This window comes from Sminthopsis crassicaudata, chromosome 1 (assembly GCF_048593235.1).
Source record: "Sminthopsis crassicaudata isolate SCR6 chromosome 1, ASM4859323v1, whole genome shotgun sequence".
In the NCBI taxonomy this organism is placed as follows: domain Eukaryota; kingdom Metazoa; phylum Chordata; class Mammalia; order Dasyuromorphia; family Dasyuridae; genus Sminthopsis; species Sminthopsis crassicaudata.
In genome coordinates this window covers 289,056,954-289,079,994 of record NC_133617.1, presented here as the reverse complement: position 1 = coordinate 289,079,994, position 23,041 = coordinate 289,056,954, and the positions used below count along the sequence as shown (strand labels likewise).

Here is a 23,041-nt window from a genome sequence, read left to right as displayed (position 1 = left end):
ATTAAAATTAATAGAAAGCATTAAAACCATAATTTATTAGCATTTTCTACCTTTTTTTTTTTTTTTTTTTTTGGCTATTCTGCCACTGTCACTTTAGAAGTGGCAAGGGGGCTGTACAGGACTCAAGACCATTTTTAAAAATTATTTCCTTTGTTTCAACTGTTTCTATGTCAAATGTCCAGCCTACTAGTGACAATCTTATGATTATATGCTTACTATAGCTGATTCTCAAAAGCTACAAATTAGAAACTTTTTTTTCAAGAGTGGAATGTTGTTTTTTAGAGATTCTTTTTTAGTAGACAAATCTTTTTGCCTGTCATAAATTTGATAGGTTATTTCATCATATGAATGACTAATGCAGGAATTCAGTAAAACAAGTACTTTGCATTTTCTACTTAAATAGTACCTTCTGTCCCAAATGTCAAAATACTCAATAAGCAATCAAAAAACCCTACATCTCAGTAGATTTCCTAGCACCTTTTAAAATATGCAGTCAAAACACTGTCATCTATTTATCCACAATAAAGAGATTATCGAGGACCCCTGAACTACCCCTAAATGTGGGACCAACATTGTTGGGCAACTCTATTCCCTGCCTAATGCTACTTTTACATCATAGGTCAAAAGGTGGAAAAGAACGATTTTAGTCAAGAGGAAGTAAGAATCTTACAGGGCAACTATTTTGGCAATCCCCATAGCCTATACCCATTTCTGCAGCTAGGTGGAGCAGGGTAGAGCACCAGCATTGAATTCAGGAGGACCGGAGTTCAAATTGAGTCTCAGACACTTAACACTTCCTAGCTGTGTGACCCTGGGCAAGTCATTTAACCCCAGCCTCAGGGGAAAAAAAAAAAAAAAAGATTTAAGGGCAGGGAGGAGTATCTTTGGTCACGAGGAATCAGAAAGCCCTGAGGGGCAATACTGTTTTGGTCACACAATTTCCAAAGGATTGAGGCCTTTTCTTTAAATCTCTTAAATCTTTTAGTGTTTTTTTTTATCTACAAAACAAATAACATCAATTACTAAGTATTGTTCCATTATCAAGGATGAGCCAAACTGTTAATATCTATAAGATTATATTTACATAATTATATTACATTACATAATATTATATCTGTAAAGTATCCAGAAACACAAACATCAAATTTTTTGTAAAATGTTTAAATTGTAATGAAGTAAAAATCCTGAATATTTTACTTATACCCTATCTGCATCCAAAATGGACTTGAGGCAAATAATAGAACATGAATTTCCTAAGCTGTCATTTTGATTTTTCTAATGCAGACAAAATGGTAAAAATATCTAGCAAAACAAATGAACAGTGTTCAAGAGGAGTCATAAGTAACTATAGTACATTTGAAGTTCAACTTATAAAAGATGACTCATTCTTGGAGCAAGAAGCAAAAAAATTGCAAAGCTCCCCACCCCCTTGTCATATATACTGGTAGGAGGTAATAAAAGGAGAATGAAGCGTACTTTAGAGATCAAATAGTGGAGAAATATTAAGGACTCAATAAAGCAAACTTATCTTTGTGTAGAATTCATCTTTATCATGATCGGCAAAAACTTATGAAAGTACTAAAAATGTTCTTGTGAAGCTACAACTATAGCAGTGAATTTTAGCGCCTTTTATGAAAATGATCTGCAACACTGAGACAAGTATGGAGACAAATGTCAATTGTGTGATTGCCCTATAAATGTGCAATGTTCAGGGGTGGTATTGTGGAAAGATATTAGAATTACATTTAGCAATAGGCACACTCAGCCTAAGGACTATAATTTTGAAAATATTAGAACCACAGCAAACCAAATTAGACACAAATAATACAGACACACATAAATATATAGAGAGATGTACGTATATTATCATTTAATAGGTATGTGATCTCTTAATTGACTACCATTCACTCTATGTAGAGAGTAAAAACTTTAAAAAGTGGTGTAATCTATATCTATCTATCTATACACATATATTCACATATGTAAAAACAAATACAAATGACAAATGTCATTTGGAGATGGGAGGGGAAGCAAATTAATTTTTAATGGAAAATAGTAAAAAAGCAAAAAAAGGCTTACTAAAAAATGAAATTAAATGGATCATTTTGGAAAAACCTGAGAAGATCCGTATAAATTGATGCAAAAGGAATTGAGTAGAACCAAGGGAATAATGTATACAATAACAACACTGTTAAAAAAAACAAAACAGAAAACTTTGGAAAAAGTTAAAAACTTTGGTCTCTACAATAGCCAATCATGATTACAGAGGTCCTACAACACAGAACGTTCGCCATCTCCTAACTGGAAGGTGACAGACTCTAAGATGAATGTTAAGAAGGTTCCTGCCAGATTTTCTTTTACATTTACTATATATAATATCCTACTATTGCCCAAGGTCCATCTGAGTAAAAACCTAAGAAGGTGTTGTTTTTTTTTCCCCTTATATGTAGTACCACCATTCATACTCAAAGCCTGCAAAGAAGCATTGATCCTATCTTTTCCAGGAAAATGTTTTCATTTTAGCAGTCCTTTTCAAAAGGACAACAAACAATTCCACAGAGAAAAAGGGAGTAAAAATCCAGAACATCCTTTATGGTCAAACTGAACAAAGACTATTGGTAGTGTAATAGGTGCACTGCTGGGCCCAGACTTAGCAAGAACTGACTTCAAATATACCTTCAAACACTTACTGCTTGTGACCCTGGGCAAGTGACAACCTTTGCAGGTTATAGCTTCCTCAACTATAAAATAAGGACAATAAACATCATTTACACAGCAAGGCTGTTGTAAGGATCAAATAAGATAACGTTTTTTAAAAGTGCTTAGTGCAGTATCTAGCATATAGTAGGCACTATTAAAAATGTTTATTCCCTTCCCTTTACCACTGACAAAAAGGAGTACTATTCTAGAAATGAAAAATAATTGGATACCTTGAAAGGACCTTTCAAAAATAGATTTATTTTGTGTATCACTCTCTTCCTGATGAAGGCTAGAAAATTTAACACAACAGGGCAAAAAGCAAATCAAATAATGAAGGATAACTCATAAAATCAAATGCAATTCAAATAGCCCTAATAGGACTACTTTTGCAACTGATATATAGCTATCAGATTGAGTTTTCAAAATTTAAAATAGGAAATAAGCTGTGAAACTAAGAACAGCAAAGACATGCAAAAGCAATTTAAAGCAACCAACCTTAAAATTTAATCCAAATTACTCAAGAACAGGTTTGCTTAACAATATTATTAACCTAATATAATCTTTGTTAAATCTTAACTTATTCATAAGCAAATTATTCAGGCCTCTAATTAACTAGTTTGAAACTTCTTCACTGTACTCTTTTCCCTACTTTTGGCCTTCATGCTGTTCTTTAATATTTCATGTAAATTCTTGAGTTATTAACTTAAAATCACAAAAACTTTACTACTACAAGGTTCATCTAAACAGGCAACGGGGATTAAGTGACTTGCTTGGGGTCACACACAGCTAGGAAGACTTGTCTTTTTTTTTTTTTTTTTAATGCTAGATCACAGAGTGTTTTCATTTGTGTCTGTTTTTGGTTTTTTCCTTTTCTTTTATTATGTTAACTTTAATAACATTTATTTATATTTCTATTTTTATTAGTATTAAAAATAATTTTTATTGTTTTCATTTGTGCCTGCCTTTTTCTCTTTATTAAATTTTTCTTTTAATTTTCAAAGCATATGGACAGATAATTTTTCAACACTGACCCTTGCAGAGCCTTGTATTCCAAATTTTCCCCTCCTTCCTCCCTACTTCTTCCCCCTCCCCTAGATGGTAAGCAATCCAATATATGTTATACCTATTAAAATATAGCACTAAGTGTCTGGGGCAGGATTTGAACTAGGTCCTCCTGACTTTAGGGCCAGCACTCTATCAACTGCACCATCTATCTGCCCCTAAATCTCCTCTTTCTTGTAATTGAGGGTAACTGGAGCCCTGACTGGTAATACAGTAAGCTAATTAGCTTGCTAAATTTTGCTACGCAAAAACCCAATTCTCTGACCTTCCTTCACAATTCTATTCATTATCACATGATGTTGAATGGTTAAAAAATAAATTATTCGCTGTCAAATATTTTTGCTAAAGTCATATTTATATAGATCAATGACTTCTGTGCTTGTTCAAAGTACCTCATACCTTTCTTTCTGATTTATGTTTTTTCATCTTAAATAGTGAATAGAGTTTTTTGTTTATTTTTGTTTGTTTTGGGGAATTTCTGATTGAGTCAACAGCATCCTATTTTTCTACCACAATCGATCAATTAATTAAATAGAAATGAATGTTGAAAACTATCTTTACATATATTGAAAAAATAAAATACTAAATCTTTGAGATATTCATTTTACAATATTATTATGGAATAGTATCAATTATTCTCCAAGTCTTATTTTAGCTGCATTGATTTTGTTTGTGCAAGTTTTAAAACTTCATGTAATTTAAATTGTATACTTTTTTCTTCTATGATCTTTTCAGTTTCAAGTTTGGTCATTAACTCTTCCTCTTTAAAAGCATACATATAATTGTTTCCTTTTAATAAATTGTGTACTTTATCTATTGCAATCAGTTTCTTAAATTATATACTAGATCACTTTGATTACTGCTTTGGGGTATAGTTTGAAATGCAATATTAGTACATCCATTTTCTTTCTCTCCCTTCCCCCATTTTCCTCTTGACCTTTTCTTCTTCCATTTATATTCTATTATTTTTTCTAGTATTATAAAGTAATACTTTGAAACTATGACTGTCATGACTCTGAGACAATATTAATTTAAGTAGTATGGTCATTTCTTTTTTATATTGGCTCACTCTATTCATGAATAATTACTACTTCACTAATTATTTTGGTCCTTCTTAGCATAAAAATGTTCCCTAGTTATGTACTTCAGTAGATAAACTCCCAAGTATTTTACATATTTTGTAGTTGACTCGTATGAAAATTGCCTCTTCTCATTGGGTTTTGGTGGAAATATAGAAAAATATTGATGACTTATTTGCACCTTTGCTGAAGTTTTTAATTTCAGATGAGTCTAGGATTCTCAGAGTCTATCATGACATCTGTACAAAGTGAGCATTTTGTTTCCATTTTTCCTATGTTTATGCCCTCTATTTCTTTTTTTCCTTTCACTGCCACAGCTAGCTAGCAGTTATGGCACTATAGCAAGTTTGCTATAGTTTCAATGGATATTCCCCCTTTACTTCTAAAGTTAACATTTAATAATTTTATCCCTATTACACAGGACCTGGCTTTTTGTTTTAGACAATTTTTTGCTCTATCATATTAAGGTTAGTCTATGTGTTCTAGAGTTACCTAATGATTTCTGCTAACCCTATTCTAAACCCAGATCTGCCTGACATCAGATGTATATTAAAACATTTAGATTTTATTATTGGAGGGGCAATCAATCCTATATTTATGACCTATTTCTGACTGCAAAAACTGATAAGAAATGTACTAATATGTTCAACCATTATTGCTGCTATTTTTTTTTTTTAAGGGCATGACATTCTAATTTTCCAGGAATCTACTTAGAATCCCTATCTCAGGTATAAGCTGTCTAAGCCTCTGTGGAAATACCTACTCCTTCCTATTTGTCCTATCAACTCCATTACTACAAAATTCCTATCCTACTGTACCTTATCCTGTCACTCTGCAGCTAGGACAACTACTATCTTCCCTTCATCCTCCTATATTGGGGATTACTTGCCATCTAGAGGAGGAGGTGGGGATAAGGAGGGAAAAATTTAGAACACAAGGTTTTGCAAAGGTCAATGTTGAAAAATTATCCATGCATATGTTTTGAAAATAAAAAGCTTTAATAAAAATAAATAAAAATAAAAACACATAAAAAAATTACATCGTGAAATATTAAATTCAAAATTTATATGAATTTGTTGTCCTGTTCCTAATATATAACATCCTTGAGATGAGTAGTGATAGGCAATTTAATAAATTCTTGATTACCTGACTCAAGTTAGCCCCTCCTTTTCCTAGCAGACTGTCTCTATGAGAAACATATATAAATGTCTGTACATACATATATATGTAAATATGTGTAAAATATATATGTACATACATATATGGTTATGTGTACACCCACATATGTCTATAATATGCATATATACGTCCTGACCTATATCTTACCATTACACCCAGATGAGTCAGGAGAAAAAAAGTGTGGCTGGTGACTTTGCATAGCTCTCCCTAACTTAAATCCAACCTACTTCTAAGCCACAGCATCATCTCCCCAATATCATGGTCCTCTGAGAAGGAAGGGCAATATTTGTGGGTGAAAATTTTATGATTTTAACTATGTAAGAAGCTCTTGTTGATCAATTTCCCTCCTGGAATGCATAATCACTTGTTTTAGTCTTAGAGAGATGCTTCAGGTAATAAGACTTCTAATGACTGTTAAGTAAAGGTCACAAAGTAGGTCTCAGGTGAGTCATGGACAGAAGCAATTCTATCCACATGACAACCACGTTATTACATGTGAAGAATCCAACAGTCTAAGTATTCCAATGTCTAAAGTCCCTTTTTATACCCAAGTCACCATTTGGGAATAGAGTGATAAGAAAGGGAGAGGCAAATCTGACAGACTGCAGTTGGTATTTTTAATCACAAAAAATTATAGTCAATATGGTCTTTGAGATGCTATAAAGGACATAAGACTTCATTTTCCAAAAAATCCTGATTTTGTCATAATATATTATGTTAGCTATTTTATAAGCATGAAAAGGAGCAAAAATTTTGCAGGGGGTTATTCCATGATTTGATCTGTGATAATACCACCCTGAACATGCACAATTTTGTATATCTTGGAAACCAAGATCTGATTGGTACTTGGATGGAAGACCACCTGGGAACACCAGCAGCTGAAGACTTAAAGTAAGACAATAGGGCGATTCAGTGTATCTCTAGAGCACTGAGCTAGCTGAGTCAGGAAAACCTAATTTCAAATCTGGTTTTACCCACTATCTGTCACTCTGGGCAAATCACTTAATATCTGCTTGCTTCAATCCACTAGAGAAGAAAATGACAAATATTATCATTGGAAGAAAACCCCATTGATAGTACTGGAGTATTATCAGACAAAGATGTCAGACGTGACAGAACAACAAAATTCTACAATTCCAAGTATAAAAATGGAGAGGTTTCATGATCTAAGCTAACAATTCAAAATGGGGAAGTCTTTACTCTGAATGTTGAATTCTGTGCAAATGAGGGCCTGTATACCCTGTTAGTTTTTTATTGCTCTAGAAGGCTACTATATGAACTTTTGAATATATAGGAAAATTATACATTTGGAGGGCAAACAAAACAGTCATACAAATTATGTTTGGATCTAGTTCTAAATCTGACTTAGGAGGAAAAGAGGATGGAGAAGGACATCAATAAAAAAAGTAAATGGAATCTGTTTTCAGAATGTGAGCACATTTCCATGAGAGAGAATTTAACTTCTCCTCTACAGACTGTCAGTTAAAAATAAATCAAAGGAGAGTATGTACATATAAAAACATGTATATATACATATTAACATTAAGTCAAGATTTTCAGAGAATAAAATCATCCACAAAAATCTTAGAAAAGAAACCCATTCAATAATGAGTTTCTTCTCAAAATGGGTTACTCTCAATGGGAATTGCTTTGAAAAGTACCCTTCCTCCTTGTATGTACTTTAGAAATGTAATTTTTGTAAAGCTGCAGTGATATTTACAGGACTTTATTTTTAATATAAAAAGCAGTATGTACTTTTCTGAGTGTATAGATCCTTGCAAAACAGGAAAAGACCAAAAAACTAATCCTAAAGACATTTGACACAGACTAAGGAATTCAGACGAAAGATTAGCAGTAATTTTGGCTTAAACCTCTAGAACAATCTCACTTCCACCCACTCTACTCAATTCTGACCCATAACAAAACAATTATACCATTCTTAAGCTGAAAATGGACAAACTCTGCCAATCACAATATATCACACTAAATTCAGCAAAATATCTTGACTGGGATTTGAATATACTAATTAAGTGTAACTGGAACATTACTGTGACTTAGATCTGAACAAAAATTCAGAGACTAAAATTATGTTCCATCCCATACTCTATCCCTTCCCAGTTTAAATCAGTACTTCCTTCATGGAATGATATTAAAGTAAATTCATAATTGGATTTTTTAAAAATTGTCTATTGAATGACAATTAGTGGTGTATGAGTTAAATTCTATAAATCTGTCACAAGGTACCAGTCCATCTCTTTTATGCTCCAGAGAAAAGAAGGTAACTTTAAAACTTTACATAGTTAATAGTTTTTGTAATAAATAGATATCAATCAATTTGATAATGCAACACATATATGAGACAGTGGACTAATCTTTAGAAGGCCACTCTTAGGAAAAGGAACATGCCTTTAAAACATTTACTGTATAACCATGAATAAGTCATTTAACCTAGGCAATTACTTAAGAACATAACTTATTAATACATAAAATTTTAGGGTAATTGCTTTTATCTATTGGCACAGAATGTTACACGAATAAAAAATGAAAATTTCTTTCAAGGCTAACTTTGGAGGCTTCCTAGTGACTTGCAAATGTTCCCAAATGCTTTTACTAGAGGATGTGAATGTCAAAGGACTTTTGTAAAATAAGACATTTTTATGTCTTCATTTGTATAGTTGAGAAGCAGCAAAACAAACTTACCTCCACTCCCCCCAAAGGAAATGCATATTCTTATGAAATTTTAAGTGATACCATTTCTGGGAATAAATTAGCAGGTAAAGAGAAAAAAAGGTAAAAAGATAGAATGAGAAATACATAACTGATGAATCCAAGATAAACTAATATATATGTGTGTATATATACTCATGCACAAATACACACACACACACACACGTTTATATATGTATTAAATTGATGGTTTGTCCAAAGAAAACTTAAAACAAAAATTATTTTTCCTGACTCCTGCTCCCATTCACTGGTCAAAATTTGCTAACTTTGTATTACAGAGAAAATGCTAATCTGCTGCAGATTACTCCTTCTGTCACTGAGGTGGTTTTCCAGCAAAGCAAGAGTTAAAATTTCCCAAAGACTCAACAATTCAATTCTAACATTGATAGACTGAGCCACTGACCAAGCTTTAGGCTCATATATCACACTGTTATAAGTACTATAGAAAAAAAAAAAAAAAAATCAGCAGGTCAAGGTATCTTTCTCACAATCAGATGAATGTCTCTAGTGTTAGGGAGAGAACAGGTGGGATTCGTTTAATAGTTATTAAACAGAAGGAAATTTTAAAAGGAAGGAAGGATAATGGCAAGACAAAAGCTATGTGAGGGTATTACTAGACATGTGATTATTATCAAAGGATAAGCAGGGGATAAAAATGGCAAAGAAATACAAAAATGTGAGAAACATCTAATCTTTGAAAAAGTTTTCAAAGTGATAGTTTTGCATTTTTTTCTGGAAAATAAAACTCAATGTGACTACAAATAATTAAAAGCTACTTATCATTCTAATACAAAAGGGCCGCTTTGGTATTGTCCAAGTTAATCTCTTCACTATTGTTGTATTTCTGTATCATTAGTTTCTTTCTGACTTTGCACATTTCCAGGAATTAAAAAGATAATGATCCATTTAGCAAGTCATTCTGCTTTAGCAGTGGCAAATTCTCAGTGCATTAAAGTATTCCTAATGAAATGAACCTTTAAAAAAATAGATTCAATGGAATGCCTCTATTCAGTTTTCAGATTCACTCAGGGTGAAAGATAGATCCAGACTGACATATTGGTTTGTCCTCTCTGGAAACTAAATGCAGACAGAAATAGGCCAACTTCTATTTGAAAGGACTCAGAATTTGCTTTTTCTTGTGCATTAATTCCCTTGATCACAATGAAATAGGAATAAAAAAAAAAAATGTTCAAAAGGGGCAGCTAGGTGGTGCAATGGATAAAGCACCAGCTCTGAAGTCAGGAGGACCTAAGCTCAAATTTGCCCTCAAACACTAACACTTCCTAGCTGTGTGACCCTGGATAAGTCACTTAATCCCAATTATACCATAGCCCCCCCCCCCCCAAAAAAAAAGTTCAAAGAAGGCTACTTAATATTTTAATTTAAAAATTTATACTTTTCACCATTGACTGCTTTAATTATTTTTTTTCCCTGATAAGTTAGTTGACAGTAAGTCAAACAGCAAAGTTGCTTCCACTGACTTATCACCTACAAGGTCAAAGGCAGCTGAATTCCTTTACTATACTCATCTATTCTGTACAAACTCTTTTTAAAGTCCAATTTTGTACTACCCTAAAGCTCCGTTTTAATGGAAATTCCAATTAGATGAGGACAGTGTAGGAAATGGTTAAAGAAATGATGGTAGAATCCTAAAAAGGTTCACTCAATGAACTTTATTTCTGTCTTGGAACATACCAATGTCAACCTCGAGTTCCTCTAACATTATCCATTTCTTGAAAAAGAAACTCTCTTTTTTGAGATATTCATTAACAAGGAATGAGGTACCATGAAAAATTCCAGTTCAGTTTTGGAAAGATTTCTTACTAAACAAATTTCATGAGCTATGGACATTTCCTCATACCCTTTAGTTTGTGTTGCACTCAGCCCTAATCTCTCTCCTGAATTCCATCTAGTCCTTTATCACCATCCACCCCATCATTACATTTCAAACTGGTTATCTCAGAGGCAGTTCAAAAACAACATAACAGAACTCAATCTTTCCCCCAAAATACCTCTTAAAAACGTCTTCTCTCGGCTGCAAGAATCACCACCAGAGTTCGTCACCTAGGTTTGTCACTTCAGCATCACCCTTGAACTCCCATTCTTACCCACTACATAGCCAGTTTGCCAGATTTTGTTTCCATCTCCATGATGTTATTTGACTATGTACCCATTTCTCTATTAATAAATTACACCTTAGTTTTAAGCCCTCAAACCTTTGGCATAGACAAGAGCTTCATGATTGGTCTTCCTCTCTGAAGTACAAACCCTCACTACCAAGTGAATCTCCAGTTACCCAAATAATTGTTCTAAGGGATAGGGCTGCTCATGTCCCTCTCCTTCCTACTTCATAAATTCCAAGAGCTTCCAAATCTCTATAGATTTATATATAAATTAATTTAGCATTTAAACCTCCCCACAATCTAGCCTCTATCTTTCTAGTTTTCTTCAGCATTATTATCCACCACTTAATCTGCAGTCTGACCACATGGCTTATTTGCAGTTTTTGAGCAAATATTTCAACTCTTTGTCTCTACACTGGCTGACCCTGACTGGATCGACCAGAAGTCTTCCCTAAGGTTACTCTCCACAATCTGTAATGTACTAATATGTGGAGGTAGGAGCTTTTTTCCTTTGTACTTAGCCTGAAATCTGGCACACAGTAATAAGATTTGCTGATTTTTATAAGCAATAATTGTGAATAAATAGTCAAAGGAAAAATACTCTGTCTTCATGCTTAATTTTTTTTTTTTTTTTGGCAAAGTAGCTAATTTTCAATATTGCTTAGTTTTTAAAGCACTACATTTTTGGTCCCTAGTGCTTTTTTTTTCTTTTTTTTAACTAACCTTAATTACATTTCCATGTGAAAGGATTCAATTTTGACCTTAAATTTCCCTAATAAGGAAATGAAAAAAGTTAAACTTAGTTTGATATGTAAGCTAAAGGGAAGTTTTTAAGCAGAGACTGAATTACTCCTACTGATTAGGTTAGATTTTACAGTGGCGAGCCTTCACCGACAGGGATCAGGAAGACTTGACTTCAAATCAGGCCTCAGACATTTTACTAAGACACAAACTCACTCTCAGTTTTTTCCATTTATGGAATGGCATGATAATAGTAGTACCTATGTCCCAGAGCTGTTGTGAGACTTAAATGAGAAATCTGTTAAATACTTAAAGCCTGGCAATGAGTAAACATTTAATAAAGGCTTGTTCACTTTTCTCATAGACATAATTGTTCAGATACTGGCTGGACCAAAAAGCCAATGAAATTATAACTCGAGATGCTGTGATTTAATTTCATACTATGTAATTTTCTTATGAATTCACTTATGTCTTGAATAACTTTTATTATGAAAATTGGTGGGAACTGTAGATAGGAAGGGAATTCTGATCTCTGCCTTAAATGGTTAATTAACACCAGTCCTATTCCATTCCAACAAAGCATAACTATGAGGTTATTTACATTACACTGCACTATATGATTTCTTTAATGGCAAAGGTAGAAAAATGTGGCTGAATAATGCTTTGTCATGATTTGTTTCTTTCAAAAGTATCATGAAAAGAAATGTTCTAATGGGCACTACAAAATATATAAAGAATGTATTATTCTCCAGTAAGTACTATGCTATAACTAAGAATTCATGGCAGAAGTTTGCTTTTATAGGACTCAAATCGGCCACAAGGATACATTAGTTTGGAAATCTAGCTGTCTTTAAAATAGGACTGGCTTTAGGCAAGTCTGACAAGTTCTCCTAAATGGTTAAAATATAAATCAAGCTCAGATCTAACATTTCTGCAGGTTCCAGCAAGATCAAATTCAGAAAAGGGATAGATCACTAGGTGCAATTAAACTCTAACCCCTCAAGTTAGTTGTTTTGGGCATATTTTAATTATTGAAGAAAAGAGGTGTTTCATCACACAGGGAGAATTAAATGTCCAATGAACTTTTTGTGCTATTTTCAAATACATTTTGAAATATACTTGGGGGGGGGGGGCAGGCCATACAATAGTTTGTATTGCTGCTGCTTACCAGCAACAATCCTGATACCTGAAACCTGTTCCTGTCCTTCCTGAAGGGAAGGGGGAGAGGGAGAAGAGGGAGAGAAAGGAAACAGAGAAAGAGAGAGGAAAGAGGAGAGCGAGGGAAAGAAACAGAGATAGAGAGAGAGAGAAAGAGGACAGAGGGAAAGAGGGGGAGAAAGAGAAAACAAGGAAGAGGAGGGAGAGGGCAGGAATGAAGAAGAAAGAGAGAAAAGGAAGAGAAAGGGAGGGAAGGAGTGAGGGAGAGAGAAGGGAGGAGGGAAAGGAGGAAGTGACAATGAGATTTCTGGAAAAAAAGAAAACATCTTTTGAAATACTACAGTGACCTTTTCAAATCAGCTTAATAAGCTTTTATTTTCTCAATGTTTACTGTTGGGAAAAATGAACCATAAGACAGGCTACTTTGTTCCTGACTTTATTAGTATGTTTAGATTCTAGTTAGCACAAATACTATATATATGAACATGTTAAGTCCCCTCTTCCCTACTGTCAAAAAAAAAAAAAAAGTGGGGGGAATCAGTTGTACTCACTTCAGAAGGCTCAACATCGTAAAACTCAGCATTTTAAAATAATTTTTCAAATGGTTTTAGATTTTTGCTTTCACAGGTCAGATACTTTTATAGATGAGGTTGGGACCATTCAATTCTGGACAGAGCAGGACTGGGACTATATCATTTAGGCCTTGCATTCCCAGCACCTAACTTAGTGCCTTGGCCATATTAAGGCAGGTTGAATTGACTCAAATAAAAAAAACTTAGCTAATAATATGGTGAGATATGACTTGATAGTTGGGACAAAATTGTCATGTTGGATTGGATAACTTGCCCAATTTAAGAGCTATGGTAAAATCTGTTATAGAAGAAGTTCTCTATCTAGGAACCAGACACCCTAGATAAGAAAAAAATTACGGATACAGCACTTGGCATAAAAAGTCAACTTGATGAAAATAATGGTAATAGTAGGTTTGAATAATTTGTAGATGTAGATGTAATTTACTGAAATTGCGCCACTATCCAATATTTTCCCTTCCAGCCTATTTAACAATATAATTAAAATGGTCATTCTTGTAGTGCAGAGGAAAAATAAACACTACATTCTATATGCCTAAGAGTTAAAAGGAAAAACAAAAACAAAAACAGATACTCTTCCACATGTTCTCTCATCACCTATGACACATGTCAAAACTTTTATTCTCTATACTCAATTTCTTAAAATATTGTTTTCCCCTTCCCTCATCAGTTCTTGTCCCACCATTCCCCCATTCATTTTTACCTGCTGAAATTCTATTTGTTGATGTTTAGTTCAAATGTTACTTCCACCATGAAGTCTTACCTGATCTTCAGTCTCCAGAAGTGATCTCTCCTTCCTCTGAATTTCTATTGCTCCTTGTCCAAAATACCCATGTGACATTTGTCATACCTAGTGTTGTATTTAGTTGTATGCTTTTTATGGCACATACCTGAAACTTCTACCAGATAAGATATTTGAAGATAGGAATGGCTTCTATTCATTTTTATACCTCCAGAATCCAGCATAAAGCTAAGCACTTAATAGGTTTTGAGTAAATATCTGACTGAAGTAATAGGAGTAGAAAATTCATAAGATATAAGTAGATAAAATTTTCCAAGTTTTATCCCTTCTTCCCCCCCAAATCCCCAAAGCAAAGACAATTTACTGAAATAGCATGGTTAAAACATTTATCCTGGAACATCATTATTGCCATAAATTTAGAGCACACTTTTCCACAAATATTTGCCCCAACCCAGTGCCTTTTCATTATCCCAAGCAGTCACTTTCACCCCATTTAACCCCACCCAGGTCAGAATAAAAAGAATGGGTAACAGCACTTAAAAAAAGAAAGCTGCTGACTTCCACTATAAAATATGAATTAACTTCATTAACTTCCTTCAAATTTTGGGTCTCAAGAGATGTCCCCTTCATACCAGTCATTTGTGAAAGAGAACTACACAGTAAGTCAAGAAGTATCTGGATTCAAATCCCATGACCACAGGCAAGTCACCTAATCTCTGAATCAGTTTCCTTATCTGTAAAACAAGATTACAAGGTTGCTCTGAGGTAAGTGGTTTTGTAGCATCAGTTGGCTACAGCTTTGAATAAATCATTCAAATACTTTGAGTTTCAATGTTCTCATCTAAAATAAATGTTAGAGCAGCATCTCTAAGCTCTTTTTATAACATCTTTTAATGTTTTTAGATCTTGGAGAATATCCAGTCCAAGAACTTTATTTCACAGATGAGGAAAAACCAAGGTCTAGAAGGAAAATAGGAGCTGTCATTGATCTATTTATAAAATAAATAAAAATTAAATATAAATATATATATATATATGTTGACATATTACATATTATATATATATAATAAAAATTATATATTGGCATTATTTTTATTGTATCTCTTGTAACATATATGGCCTTCAGCTAAGTGTGGGGAGGGAATAAAATATTGCATAATTAAATTATTTAATTTGTGTAATTAAAGATTGTGCCATTTCAAAGCAACCCCCCACCTCAGAAAAATATTAAAGAATCATAAGGACATTAGACAAGAAAAGAAAAGCACCCAAAGTAAATCTTCCTTTTCCTTCAGATAGGCTTATTCCCCAAAGGTCCAAGAATCAAAAGAATTATAACCGCTCTTTTAAAAATATCACTTCAATTAGCAACATTTCCTAATCTATGAGTTTACAAAGTTTTTTGTTAATAAATTATCTTTAAAAAAATACTTCCCATCAATAAGCACTTATTGAGAGCTTATGCAAAGTACCAATGGAATAAGATATATAAAACATGCACCTTACCTCAAAAAGCTTAAAATCTATTCCAGGAGAGAAGACTAACTCACAGGTTAACTAGCAGCAAACAATACAAGATAATATGTAATTAGGTACTAAATCATGTGACAAACACTAAAGATCAACTAGCATTAAGTGCCCACTATGTAATCCAAGGTACTATCCATAGTCAAGCTTAGCAAGGAAAATTTCATGGAAACCCCCATTTGCTTTCTCCCATCCTCATCCTTCTAGCCCCAGTTACTGTATGGTCACAAATACAAAATTTTGAAGTATAGATACTTGTATTAAATTAATTCAAAATAAGACAAATACAACTAGGATGATAGCACAGAATGGAGTAAGAGAAAAGATACCAGAGACTTTCTTCCATATAGAAAATCAAGTTGAAATTCCAGTCTTTCTTCTTTGCTAAATTCCCAGTGGTGGCTTGAAGACATTAATTGTATTGGTCTGAATGGAGGCCACACCCCTAAAATGAGATCTTTTTGAAAGGAAAAAATATAGATAGACATTGAAATTAAACATTCTACAAATCTGCCTCTAAATTTTATACAAGCCAAATTTAAATTCATATAATCATAAAAATAGGTTAAGCAACTGTAATGCACTAAGGCTCTGAGCTACATACTGGAGACATGAAGAATAAAGATGTGAGCTAATTTCTGCCCTCAAGGAGCTTACATTCTAATGTGGGAAGATAACATGTACACAAATAAGAAAATTCTTTGTAAATTGAGGAGGGAGGATGCATAGTTCTTGATTGGAACAAACAGTAAATGAATTACCCATTCTTTTATTCATCACATAAGTTGAAATTTCTTTTCCATTATTCATAAAATCCAGCTTATTTCAATATCTCTTAGTAGCATGAATGATGGTTAAGGATGATTCAATTTTGAACAGATCATTTTGATTCTTACTTTTGTGCTCTATAATTTCTTGATATAATTTATGCTTTTTAAGGTTAGATCATGAATGTATTTTTATACATGTTTTCTAAACTATCTGTGATCTCATAGGATTAGGTACATAACTGAAAAACTTTATACCATGCATAATAACAATCTTCCTGCTATTCCCTTAGCAGTCACTAATAGCTTTATTTAAAAAATAATATTAAAGATAAAGTTTCTATTTTCAAAATCTATGCACAGTTTTCAACATTCACCCTAGCAAAACCATGTGTTTCAATTATTTTTTTTCATTCTTCCTTTCTCCCCACTCCCTCCCCCTAGAGGACAAGTAATCCAATATATTAAACTTGTACAATTCTTCTACACATATTTCCAAAAATGCTACACAAGTAAAATCAGATCAAAAAGGAAAAAACTAAGAAAGAAAGCAAAATGCAAGCAAACAACAAAAAAAGTGAAAACACTGTGTCATCTAATACTATTTTTGAAGACCACCTTCAGGTCTAACAATAAATCAAATTTTATCACTGCCCTACTATTCTTACTAGCAAAGATAATAAAGTGGTTAAATTAATTTTTTGTTTGTCTTCCATACCCTGAATTCACCCCATTTCTTAAAAATAAACAATTTTTAAGAACTGTATTGATGAATTTTATTAAATATAGAAATATTAAGCTTACTCCCAAACCAACATTAGGTTTTCTCCTTTTTTATTCCATATCAAGTGCATCCTTCACCACTTTCAACGTTATTCTCTCTCTCCCTCCCACCCCAACACCCATAAAAATGATTACACTTGTGTTGATAGAAAAATTATGTTAAGATAAAAACACAAACCCAAAGGCTTTAAAATTTGCAGGCTAGATTTCTGAAGATTCAGAATGTCATAGTTTATTATCTGAAAAAGTTTTCAGAAAATCCCACAAGGTAGAATTTGTTAGGCATGTTAAGGAAAAGAACTAAAAAGAAGTGCATATTCTTATTGCCTTCCGTAGCTTATTTTTAATTATGATTTCTTCAAGCATTTTGGAAATCAACTCTCAAAGCAATAAATGGAAATATAATATACATCAACTGTTACTTACATTTTATTTGTCTAACAATGCACATTAAACTTGAACTATAAAGAATATATGCATCAAAACCCTATTAATATCTTTTAATTTTTCAAGATATGGCAATCCTACAGAACAACTCATTTGGGATTGTTTTCACTTCTTGATGCTTTAAGTCCCAATCTGAATCAATAAATTCTCATTTGCAAATAGATATACAAAGGAAAGAGGGACTTTCTCCAACTTATCTTTTCTGGTCAAAAACTCATTGAGATATACTAGATTTAGCAAAGCCTTTGGGTTTTTGTTTGTTTTAGAACCAAATAAGCTGTCAGGAAGCTAATATAGAGAACAAAATAATTTTGCTCTATTTTCTCTATTATTTCTGTTAAAATAAAATTACACAGATGTTGAAAGTCTTCCATGCTGAAAGTTTAAAGATTACACAAGATAGTTCAAGCAGAACATCATACCTGAACCACACTGGCAGGCATAAAAAATCTTATTGTCTGTTATGTGGCTTATTTCTATAACCATTTTGGAACGTTTTAAACTAAATGTTTATCCTTAGGAGGCAATGAAGGAAGGAAATAAATAGGGTGGGGCATCAACCTTTCGTTTTTGGCTGTTGCATATAATATGGATAGGAATGTCCCAGTAGAGACAAGTATAGTAAGTATTATAAAAAAGGCAAAGCAGTGAAAATAAGGGCTGAAGAAATACAAATGCGAACTATGATGCCTGAATAGTTTTCATGCACCACATTTAGTGAAGTTTAAAGGGGAATCCTGAGTTAACACAGTTGCTTCTCTGGAAAGGTTTTTCCTAAAGCTAACAGATGGGCAGGAGGGGGAGGGCAGAGGGTGCCAAAAAATAAAGGAACAGTGTGAGATTCTCATTGAGTCACTGTCTATACCCCAGGGGACCAAATATCTTGGTAACACTGCATATACAATACCCTCACTCAATTCAATCCTTCTGGCAGCTGCAGTGATTACAACTAAGCTGTGAAAAACCATGTTTGTAGTGGGTTAAAAGCAGGGTTTTCCTCACCACTACCTCTGAAGGCGCCATGCAGACAACAGCTGCACAAGGTTGCCTATTTCAATAGAACAGAGAGCTTGCAATTAATTAACCACGTACTGCAATATTTTTCCTAGTCCTTGAAACAATTAGATGTAGAAAAAGTGTGTAAGCAGGTGAACAGGAAAGAAAAAATGTCTGGGTTACCACCATCCTTGACAAAATCTAATCAGAGTTAATTACTAACGTGCAGGAGAGACAACGTGCATCTATAGCAGGCGCTTAATAAATACTTATTGATTGATATACTTTAATCAAAAAAACAATCACACGGAAACGCGAGACGCAGGTTGCAAAGGCGTCGGGCGCAGTATATTCTTCACGGAGGAAATCTTCTTAAAGTAGGAAGCTTTGGTTTGGAAAACAGGTACAGAGTAGATACCTGATATCTGGGGTAGAAGAAGGGGTGAGGGGAAAGAGGAGACAGTTCAGATGGTTTTTCCCAATTGGGAATGCAACATTCTGCTACAGAAACCTGCTGCTCTACAGATACCGCATATCGCAGGGGGCGGGAGGACGCAGGCAGAAGAAAGGCTCCAAGCCCTAGACCCTCCCTCCTCTTGCTTTTCCAAAGGCAAAAAAAAAACGTGGCTGATTTTGTTTTTCCTTTAAAAAAAAAACTCCGTCTCCCTCTTCTACAGCTCTCAAATCAACCCTTTGCAAAATAAAATAAATAAAAATCCCGATCCCAGCCAGCCTTTGCTTCTTTCTCGATTTCCGCAATGCAGGGAACCCCCACGGTGTAAACCGCAACCGCCCCCCGAGCAAACCACCTTCTTAATGCAGAGAGCCCAGAAGCAGCAGAAGCTGCAGCACGATGCAGCCGCACCTCCCCTCCCCAAACCTCGAGCTCGCTTACCTTCCCCAAGACCCACTCAGTGCATTTTCCTCCTCCCGCGGCTCAAAGAGACCTGCTGCAGCAAGTCACTCCCAGCTCCAGCGGAGACAGAGGGTGGGGAATTTAGTCGGTGTCCTAGCCCACCCCCCCCCCCCTTCGCCCAAACCTCCTTCCCCCAACCTTACAGTTACCGCACCCCCCCCCCTTCTCCCAATTCCCCTCCTCCCGTGCTCCAGCTGCGGCAGCTGCTCCACTCACCCAGCTCGGGCTGTGCATGAAGTCATCTCCCCCCGCCACCTCCCCCCCCTCCTCACTCCATTCCTAGGCATGGATCACCACACTCAACTGCCAGCCACAGGGGGGAGACTAAAGCTCTCCAGTCCCCCGGGAGCGCGCTCCCCCGGAGAGCCTGCGCGCTCCGATGTGGATTACCCCCAATATATACCCCCTTAAAAATAAAGCTGCAAGACTGAAGAAGAAAGGGTGATGGCTGAAAAAGATTTCTCTCTATAAAGAAGCATTTTTCTCCCTAAGTCCTCCCCTGGCATTCCCGATGGATAGCTCCATCAGCCAAGAGTTTGGCTGGTGCTGGGGTTCCCTCTCTTGCACCCCAGTCTTTATTATAATGTTTATGGTTTTTTCCCCAACTTGGATTTTGAGTTCTTTTCAGACCTTTCCAATAAATGCACAAAACGTGCACCCAATTCCAAACCTATTTATAAAGAAAAGGTCCAAATGTCTTCCTACACGCCTCCAACCCCCCCCCAAATTCTACCCACTCCCATTCCTCACTCCCTACCCTCCAAAATTTGCATTTCCAACCCCCTACCCTATTCCAAATCCTATCCCCACTCCCTATAACTTAAAACAATAAAAACAAAAACAGAAAACAGGGGAAAAACCGTCCCCAAGTCACTCACGGTAGCGAAATCCATCCTGCAACAGCCAGGCGTGAGTCTGCTGCTGGTAACTGCAGAGCCGCAAAGAGGCGGGGAACAGAACAGAGAGCGAGCAACCTGGAGAGCTGCCCTAAGCAGAATGGGACGTGCTTCTCCAGCTAGAGGGGGACCTGCAGAAGCAGGGTGGGGCCCTCTTTGCAGCCTGACAAGCCGCAAGTGATGGGAGTTTCCCCTGCTGGTGTCCCTAGCATTTGGCAGCCCAGAGGTCTGCACCACTTCCCTCCCCGCTGAACATTCGGGAATCTTAGAGCCGCAGAAGAGAGGGCAGGGGAAGAGAGGAGGGGGGACTGGAATCGGGTGGGGGCAGCTAGCCCCTTTGTCAAGGGGGTGGGTGGAGTTAGGGATTGATTGTTTGCATAGATGAGCCTTTGCTCTTGGTAAACTGCAGCTGCTAATTCTTCCAAGTTAATTGGATGTATCCCCAAACACCACGGCTAGGGGAGGGGGGCACAGGGGCGAAAACCTGTGGGGATAGCTTTGCCCCAACCTTTATTGATGAAAGATGACTAAGACAGTAGGTACCTTCCCCATTTCCATCTGCTTTTGGCACAACTGCAGGTACACTGGGTCTTTGATTTCCAAGGACTTGATGGGGAGAAAAGTAGGGGTCTCTAATTCTACACTACGTTTGCTTTGGAGATTTCCTGTGGAGTTAACTGCAAATGGATCAAACTGGCTTTCCCTCTCAGCCCCAAGCAAAATACTGGAGAAATTTAAAAAGGGAAGCCTGATTCAGAAAAACCCTAAAATACAAAACTTCCAGTGATATACCTGGGAATCAATTAACCAACTTATGCTCAAAACCTATATAGACCAATTTGCAAAAGCCTCTTTAAATAAAAATGGTGATTTTCAGTAACTGGAGGAATAGTCAGTGCAAGTGGGCTGGACCATGGCGGTAAGATTTTGTTTTAAATGACGACAGTATCTAAATGAATTCATAGGGGGCTATGCCAATGAAACTACCCATGAGATACTTTATAGAACGTGACAAAATAATTACCAAAAAGCCATTTTAATATAAAAATGGTATTCTTAAAAAAAAAAAAAAAAAAAAAAAAAAAAAAAGAAAGAAAGAAATCTAGCATTAATTACAATGGGGAAAGTACTAGAAGCTTTCGTCATTGCAGGGAAAAGCAGACTTCAGGGGACTGCAGAAAGACCAGCTGATGAAAATAAACACCACCTCCACTTCTCTGGCTAATACCTGAAATTCTAAAAAGTAAAGAATCACAAATACTCAGTTGGAAGGGACCTCAGAGGTCACTTGTCCCAACCTGTGCTTGAACAGGAATTTCCTTTATACCATCCCAAATCATCCAACATCAGTATACAGCCAGTTAATACTGGGAACCTACTCCTACCTGAAGCAATTTTCTAGGATTTCAAAAGACACTCCTTAACAGAAGCTTAAGCCTGATGAATCATTTTAAAATGAAAATATCCCTTTAAGAGAGAACACACAAAATCCCACTTTATGGCTCATTATGTCTTAGTGTAAATGGCTTGACCACAAAATCTTCTTGTTAATTTAGATCACAGAAAGAGCATTAAAGCCCTGAATGTCTGAAAGGAGAAGAAAAGGAATTCTCTACCTGGAGCAACAGCAGCAAGATTCTTTTTATTTAATATCCTTCTCACAGAAATAGGGATATCCTTATCATAGAGCTATAAGCAAACGTGGGGTGAGTCATTGTTGGAGACTGTAGAGATTCATGCTTAATGTTAAGGTTGTATTAAATAAATCTGTGATTTGATTTGTATAGCTTTAGGCTTGGGACTTCCCAGCTAGAATGAGCAGACTATATTTTTCTGATGCATAAAGCATCCATAGGATGTTTTTTTCTGCTATCTATGCTACTCAAATTTTTGTAATCTGTCCTTTGATGCTGTTACTATGCTGAAGGCCATTCTATCCAATATCACCAAGGATCTCTGAAAGACTAAAGCATAAATCTTAATACTCCTTGAACTTTCCTTAATATAACAAAAATAAAAACTTTAAATCTTATTTCCAACAAATATCTTACCTTGATGGGAACTGGTGAGGCCCCAATGCTTCTTAAAGGAGAAACTGAGTCATCAGGAATGTGGAAGCTTAACTGCCCAAGTTAATGTGTAAGGTGGAAAATGAACTGATAATTGTACTTTTATTTTTCTGGTAGGTTTATTTGTAGCATATTCATGTGTATTTCATTTGTAGTATATACATACTGTATTACATATACATATGTATTTTTTTGAGTTCCCTTAAGATTTTGTTAACTTTTTGTCATTTCAAAAAATTTTCATTGTTGTTTTGTTTAGCTCTATAAAGTATCCCTTTGATAATTTGGTTGGTATAAACTAAATCTATAGATTGATTCAAATACTATTGTCATTTTTATTTTATTGACATGACCGAACCATGAAATCAACAAACATTTTTCCAAGTATTTGTCATCCTTTATTTTTAAAGAATTCTTTGTAGTTGTATTTGTATAAATCTTGAAAATACTCTGATCTATTCTAAATCTTTTATGAATTGATTTATGTTATTTTTGAATAGAAACTATCTTTTCTATTATTTTTCTCCCATATTTTATGA

At 35.0% G+C, this 23,041-nt stretch overlaps 1 protein-coding gene across 3 annotated transcripts in view; it reads right to left on the bottom strand.

Annotated features, from left to right (window-relative positions):
- The window catches only part of PKIA (cAMP-dependent protein kinase inhibitor alpha), a 68,138-nt gene extending 47,438 nt beyond the window's left edge, over positions 1-20,700 (bottom strand). Inside the window, exon 1 of one of the 3 annotated variants that reach the window (XM_074278940.1) lies at positions 20,416-20,700. In XM_074278940.1, the coding sequence (XP_074135041.1) occupies positions 20,416-20,430 (15 nt within the window). In that variant the 5' untranslated portion in view covers positions 20,431-20,700. The other 2 variants (XM_074278939.1, XM_074278941.1) reach the window with 2 other exon arrangements.
- Positions 20,701-23,041: the final 2,341 nt, after the last annotated feature.